This window comes from Alligator sinensis, unplaced genomic scaffold (assembly GCF_000455745.1).
Source record: "Alligator sinensis unplaced genomic scaffold, ASM45574v1 scaffold61_1, whole genome shotgun sequence".
NCBI lineage: Eukaryota > Metazoa > Chordata > Crocodylia > Alligatoridae > Alligator > Alligator sinensis.
In genome coordinates this window covers 582876-590510 of record NW_005841986.1, presented here as the reverse complement: position 1 = coordinate 590510, position 7635 = coordinate 582876, and the positions used below count along the sequence as shown (strand labels likewise).

Sequence of the window (7635 nt, the reverse complement as noted above, 5' to 3'; positions counted from 1 at the left end):
GTCTAAACAGTTTTCATGGTGTTGCAGCTCTGCGGCTGGTGTATCCATGCTAATCCCAATGGCAGACTTTGGCTGCGGTGTAGACCCCTCCATTGCTATTTTCTAGATGCATTGAAAGTGCTTGCTGCTAATTGACGTGGATGCACCTGGGAGCAGCCACCTCCGATGGCTCGGCCCGAGGTGAACTCGCTTTGAAGGGAGTGACTTGGATCTCGGGCAGCTGAAGGAAATAGTTTGCGTGATCTAATGGGTGCGAACGTGCTCCGGTTTCATATTGCAAATGGAAGTGCGGGTTCCCTAGCAACTCTGTGGTACAAGTCGGCACTGAAACGAGCTCCTCGGTGTCTATTGTGGTTTCTAAGAGCTGCGGTGTTTGAAGGCGCTGCTTTCAGAGACGCTGGGAAGATGTGGAGGGACGGGGGAAGGCTAGGAAGAATGGAGGAGAGAAAATCCAGATCAGCCTCGGTCCATCCGTGATGCACATGAGCTATCGTGCATCCCGGAGCTGAGGCTCTCCTAGGTAGGAAAGGCATATTTGAGTGTGGGAGACTGCCTGCCCGGCGTCTGTTGCTCTCTACCTAGCAACCGTACCTCCCTGCAATCTGCCCACGACTCGGAGGACCTGCCTTGGTTACCGAATACAACCCCATCTGCCTTCCTCAGCGGCTCCAAGATCCTCGCGGCTTGCCAAGGCTCCAGATTGCTCTGCGTTTCTAGCTGGTTTGCAGAGAGCTGAGCTTGGCACCGGCCTCTCCAGTCAAGGATTGCATCTCCCCAGTACGAGAACCACTCGGTCTGGGTCTGCTGACTTCCCAAGAGCAGAGTTTGAAATCTCAGCTAAGGCAATGGAGGGCCCCGGAGCCTAAAGACACAGGTAACGACTTCCGTTTCCCTTCTTGCTGCAGTCTTTTGCTGCTGCTGAGTGGACGCGCCCCCCGGAAATCCCCGACTTGTCCAGGGTCTGTCCGCTCTTGCTGACGGTAGGCTCGACTTCATGGCTCCTTCTGGCGCTCTGAAGACAAGGCGTGATTCTGCTTTGAGAGCCGCTGGGATCGCTGTACGCGCTTTTAAAGACAGGCAAAATGCACGAGGATGCATTTCCAATTGGCTGAGAGGGGCTGTAAGATGTTGGTATGGAAACCTTCTGCCCCATCCAGGGCTGCCTCCTCACTTGTTGCCCTGCCTCATAATGCACACCTGGGCTCCTCGCCTGTCGCCCCGTCTGCCAGGTGGGGATGGGCCTGGCCTTGCAGCTGCTGGCGGCCACCGCGTCTGGACCAGGAGGTGGTAGGGCAAGAGCCACCGTGCAAGCAGGGAGCCACTGCATGTAACGAAGGGGATTCCTGCCTGGTGCTTCCTCCCTCAGGGCTGGGAACTGGCACCGGAGCAGGAGGAGCTCGGGGGGTCCCCATGGGGAATGGGGTCCAAGGGGGGCCAAGGTGATTGTGAAAGCCCAAAGCTGCATGCTATCTTCAGGGCAGACAGCTGGCAGGGACATAGAAAATGAGGGCTGAAGGGACCTCAGGAGGTCACATCTAGTCCAACCCCTGCTCCAAGCAGGACCAGCCCCAACTACATCATCCCAGCCAGGGCTTTGTCTAAATACCTGCAAGGATGGAGAGTCCACAACTTCTTCTTTTTTTCTGGGTAACGTGTTCCAGCGCTCCTAATATCCAACCTCACCTTCCCTGGCTGCAGCCTGAGCCCATTGCTCCTTGTCCTGTATCTGCCCCCACTGAGACCAGCCCAGCTCCAGCCTCTGTGCAGGGAGCTGAAGGCTGCTATTCAATCCCCTCTTCCGAGAGACACAGCGGTGAGTCCCTCTCTGGGTTACCTTGCTAAACCACTTCTGATCCATGCATCTCCCCTCCTCCGTGAGAATGGGAATACCAAGGGCCTGTTTTAGCCTCCCAAGGTGCAGTTAGCCTGAAGGCCGGGTCGATTTGCACCTCTTATAGACTAGCCAAAGTAGACTCTGTGTAGCATGAGCTTTCGTGGGCTGGAGCTCCCATTATCAGATGCTGTGAAAGGACATGCACAAAGCAGTGTATGAGGAGAGCAAAACTGGAATACAAAAGACGGGGTGGGGGGGAGAGCAGCAGGGTGGAGAGGAGCATCTCCCTGCTTTACCTGTGGCCGGTTCAGGGGTCATGTCAGGATTCGTGGTAGTTTTACAAAGAGGTTAGATGATGAATTATACAGGATGGCTTGCACAGGGGTTGGACTAGATGTGCCCTCTGCAGCTCCTTTCCAGCCCCGCTTCTCCACGACGGAGCCGGCGTTAAATATTCTGAAGCTGCAAGGTGCGCGACAAGACAAACAGTGCCCCGGCTCGGCCATCGGTCCTTAAGCCGGCAAAATGCAAATCTCTGCTCCTGCTGCCTGAAGAGATCTCTCTCTGGTCAAGGTAGAGTCGTGCCTAGGGAGGTGAATGAGCAAGGCAATACCTGGCAGTTGCAGGATACGGTCCAGTGAAAGCCAAATAAATCCAGCATGTCATATTCCAGCTGGCAGACACGGGCTTGTCCCAACAGGTTTGCAAAAATGCTTTAGGACTAGCAAGTATTGTGTACGGCGTGTCAGCCGTCAACACCCTGCTGTTGAGTAATCCCTGCGTGCTGGGGAAATGTCAGCCCACAAGAATGAAGTGATATGATACTCCTGCCATGCACCTCTCTTTGCCCCTTCCTCAGCTGGCGCAATAGCAGACTTCCCACTTAGCTCCTTGGTCTTTTTTTGGTGTTGTGACATCCCAGTAATTTAGTCTCTCATCTGTGATCTAAGCAGCTTCCTAGCTCCTGCTTTATAGCAAGGGTCACTCAACAAAAGGCCGTGATGACCATTTCCCACCCCTGCCAGGAACCCAAGAACTGCACTGCATTGGCATAAAACAACGCTTTACAAACATCCCAGTTTGGGATAGTGGCTCGAGCTGTGGATGACGGATCTCGGCATGCGCTGCATCCTGCTCTGTCTCTGCATTTGCTGAGATGTCTGCATATTTTAGGACATCTTGCCTTTCCAGAAACCAATTTTGTTTGTTGCAAGCTATTGTCCAGCGCCTCCACTGCCACGCCAGTCGGCTCAGGCTCCATCCTTATCTTCAACGCTCCACGGACTTATTGTCCTTCCTGCATGACCTGTGCTTCTGTCGGTCTTTTTCTTTTCTCTCACATCATACAGGCTCCCCTGTCCTACAATAAAATCTCAACATCACTGGCACAAACATCTTCAGTCTTTCAGGAAGCACTATGTTAAAGGTAGCTCCCCAGCCCAGGAGGGCATGGAAGGATTCGTTCCACACTAGCCACCTTGGCTCTAATCTTGCATACCCATAATACCCGTAATTCGCAGACCAGAAATCATTTGACTTGCAGAAAAGCAACACCGATGATCCTAAGCTCCATGGATGGTTTGCCAGTAGAGTTGATGCATTATTAAGTGTGTAGTTTCTCTGCATAACTTGTTTGCCTCTATCAGTACAGCCGTATATTAGTGTATTGTCGTGTTAGAAATGGATACAGCCCATGTAAATCCTGAACGGGAATAGTGATGTATAGAATTAATGTGAACATGCCCTAATTAGTGTCACAACTAGGTCCAAATGATGGGACCGGATCTGTCTAGGAGATGAGCATGTCGCCTCCTCTTTGGCATATCCCTAGTTGCAGACAGGGTCGCAGTTCAGTCCCTCTCTCGGGTCACCTCTGGTCTCTCGTGGGGGCACTGGAAAGAACTGCACGTGTGAACTTATCGGTGATCTCAGTCTGGTAAAGAGCGTGCCATGCTGGTGCACCCATTTACAACATGCGTTGTCAATTTTGACAGGATATTTGCCAGTAGTTTTGGTAGGCAGTGGGGGGTGGGGGTCATAACCTCCTTAGGCCATGGCTATTGTGTCAAGATGGATGATGTTCAAAGATGTGCCTCTGACTTGGGCCCCCTCGGAAGTGGGCACGTGGCACTAGGGCAATTATGGAGACGCGGACTCGCAGCGCAGAAAAGTTTTTTTTCATCGGAATAAACCAGGCTGGCACTTACTGCAAGTCTCTCCGGTAAACTACTCTGTATCGTGGCCCTCCAAAAACAGGGGCTACCAAGGGCCCAGCAAACCTTTTCTCAGCTCTCGGTGATTTTTGTTTTTCATAATCGTAGCCAAATTCAGAGTCGAGTGCCTTCAGGATGAAGCCCAGCTCTTCAGTCCGGCTGTTTGGGAGCTTTTTTTACTAACAAGTTCTCTTACCTTGGCAAAGATTTCTCCTTCCCACCCCCGTGAAATCTAAACCAATGGCTATAATCCCATTTTTGCAGACCACCTACAGAGGTGATTAATGCAGAGGCACCACAAACAAGGAGAGCTTTCCATTATCTCGCCAACAAACACTCTTGCCTTGCACTCGGTTATCCATGCCGTCCCTCCCCCACATCGTAGCGCCAGCCTAGCCCTTCCCTTCCTCTGCCCCTCTAGAGGCAATGTGCTGTTTCATTGACAAGATGATGAGGCTGCTTGGCTTTCACAAGATCAAGAGGGTTTAGAGTTCCTCCCTTGCCTGACTCCACGCAAGTGCTGCAAAAATGTCCAACTCCAAGCGCTCGGGATCGGTGAAACGTGCAGCGTCTGCCCACACTCGGTGCTGTCCATCACTGAGCAACTTCCAGCAATTGGTGCTGCTCGTCGCTCGGTGCAATGCTTTGGAAATGCTGGAACTCGTGTTTGTGTTACTAGTATTGCAGAGATGTTGTTCCTCCTGTAGTAAGAGCTCCTTTACTATTCAGCATGCTTCCCGAGCCATGAAACGCTTGTCGTCCAGCAGGAGCTGTGCTGGGATCTTGCCACTTAAACTGTCTGCGTCTCTCTTTCATTCTCAATATTTCCCTCTTCTTCTTTTTTACAGTTCAAGACCCAGAACCTGCTCTGGACAGATGACTGCTGCTTAAAATCATCCCTGATACCATGTACCATTATGGCTTTGTGCCCTCGGAGTGTTACCCAAGCAGGATCCAGCCCTCTCCCTATGCCTACCTGCCCCCTGGCCCGGGGAGGTTGGCTGATGTGCCGAGCTCAACGCCGTTCCCTCCCGTCCAGCTGCCTAGCTTCTACAGCCAGCCCTTCACCCTCGTGGTGGGCCGGAACAGCTACCCCGACTGTGCAGGAAACCAAGTTGAGTATCATCACATCTACAGTCCCAACCCTTACTTCCACCCTTACCCCTTCTGGTCTGTCCCCCAAGTGACCGCTCCTTGGCCTTTGCACAACCCTTATCCGGCCTACAATCCACACCAGGGGCCAGAGCAGGGGCAGGATGGCTGGCCAGAGGGCTTCACCATGAGAGCAGAACTTCAGTGGGGAAAACTAGGGAAGGTTTTTGGACCAAGGAGAGTGCTCCCAGAGTTCGTGAAGGATGACCTCCGAAGGGTTTACGGCACCTACCCGAAGACCGATGTTACCATAACCTACCGGAATGGGGAATTCTTGGTGAAAGGAGACCCCAAAGTGGGAGAACAGGAATACACGGTGGAAAAGAGAGTCATCCAGCGGGCTCCAACCCCCTCGGCTAGTGAGGTTGATGACAGCACTGAAGAGCAGGACTGGAACAGAAAGAAGAAAAAGAAATCTAAGCCATGATGCCAGACTGCTGCTCCCACGTCCTTGTGGGCCAGAGAGCCATTGACTGATGACTTTGGACTAGAGAGTCCCTGAATATTAGCACAAGCAGGAAACACCCATCACTTTAATTACTTCTGAGAACAAATGTCCTTGCCTTCTACAAACACGCGATGACACTCATAGCCTCACTGAGTGACACAGTGCATGTTCACCCTTGTCTTCCTTCCTTCAAAAATGAGCTCACTCCACTCGCATCTAAGGGATCTGGCAGAAGATCCTCCAGCTGTGGATAAGAATTTGGGGTCTTCCATTTGCATGACCAAACGTAGTCACAAACTGCTTTCTAGACACAGGATTTGGCAAGTCTCTCTCACCAAAGCCACTGAAATGGCCTCCTTGCGGCAGTCCTCTGCAAGATGAATTGAGCAAGAGTAGCGTTCCTCCAGCTCCGGACTGGTGCAGGTTGGCAGAGGACAGTGGTGAATGTATCTTTGTTTTAAACACTGCACCTGGTTGTCTTCCTGCTCATAGTCATTACTATTTTATTAGTTGTAGGTGGCTCTTCATTACTGTCTGGAATAACTGGCCTCTGCTTGTTTTGCATTTGGTGAGACCTGCCCAGGCATCCTCATTCTGGGAATAAAAACGTACCGCTCCTTCTACCACCACGAAGAGCCGGGCTTGGTACCAAGTGACCGCAGCCATTGGCGAGTGCTCGTTGACGCAGCCGGGGCTGGAGTTCACAACCTCTACTAATGTACTTCAGCTGTCACTACTGTTGTGTGCACGTAGCATGTACTCTCTCCATCCCCTGCTTTGGAAAGGAGATGGCTGGGCTGCGGGGTGCACGGTGAGGCTGAGGGCCTGTGGGCCATACTAGACCTGTCTGAAAAGATCTGCAGCTTTTAAATAATAAAAATGCAAATAGTCCTCTGGGGTTTTTTGTGGGTTTTCTGTCTCTTGCAAAGGACAAACTGCTACTAATACTCTATTTTCGTGCGTATCACATACCGCACACCTTTTACTCCCTCTGAAACTGGGGTGCACGCTCAGTCCAAGTTAGAGGAAGAAAGGAGCAGTCAGCTGTTCCTGCCTGATTTCCATAACCCCCTGCACTAGCAGAAGAGCACCCCGTGCTTCAGCAAGCGCTAGCTACCTGCACACAAATGCTCCCTTTTGGAAATGTGCATAAAGTTTCCACTCCCTGGTCTGTCTTGCAAACAGTAGGTACAAGCCTGCCTTTCCTGGCAATGTTGATGCCCTGCCATGGCTTCCCAAGGCTTTAACTAAGTCTATGCAGATATTTCAATGCCTACAGTATCGGGGTGGTTGTAGTCTGCCCATGCCAATTAACAGCAGGTGCCACTGTTCTCCAAGAAAACTCCAGCGGGTGATGTGGGCTGTTGTCAGAAGCAAAACTCCACCTTGCGAAGGCAGGAGAGGGGAGTTTGCACATCATCAAAGGCTTATTCATCAACCACAAGCACAGGTGTGGACCTAGCGGTCAGTTCTACCCCAAATTATGCTCTGTGCATAACGAGTTGAGGATAGCTGGCCATGCCGCAGAGCGAGGGGTCGCATTCCCCAGTCCAAAGGCAGCAAGCCAAAGTCTCAAGATTTCAGAAATAAAACTAGGTGTTGCAACTACAACTGCCTGTGTAGCTCCCAGGACACCTGCGACAAGCTGCTGCTCCCCAAGTCTTTCCCCATGCGGTTCCTCCTGGGGTATTTTTCCTCTCGGGAGCATCTCTGTGCCACTCCAAGCCCTGGAACAGGAAATATCAGCCTCCCCGTGCCTCTTCCATTTGCACTTTGAGAAGTCGTTGTTTGACTTTCCCCCTCCTCGCTGCGTGCTGGGGAGTCTGGGTCACACCCAGGCTGTTTGTTTGAGCTATTTGTATTTGTAGTGCAGGGACACAATTGCATACAATAAATCAGCGGGCGGTAGCATTTATTTTCTTAAGGGCCTTTCTGTTTCCAGAAGAATTGTTTTATCACCAGTTTCCTCTCTGCAGTCTCCTTGATCA

At 51.7% G+C, this 7635-nt stretch overlaps 1 protein-coding gene across 3 annotated transcripts in view; it reads left to right on the top strand.

The window, feature by feature from the left end:
• Positions 1 to 6536, top strand: part of LOC102384509 — a 14193-nt gene extending 7657 nt beyond the window's left edge. For all 3 annotated transcript variants that reach the window (XM_006021275.2, XM_014518812.2, XM_006021274.2), the window contains exon 2: positions 4896 to 6536. In XM_006021275.2, the coding sequence (XP_006021337.1) occupies positions 4955 to 5626 (672 nt within the window). In that variant the 5' untranslated portion in view covers positions 4896 to 4954 and the 3' untranslated portion in view covers positions 5627 to 6536. The remainder of the gene's footprint in view (positions 1 to 4895) is intronic.
• Positions 6537 to 7635: the final 1099 nt, after the last annotated feature.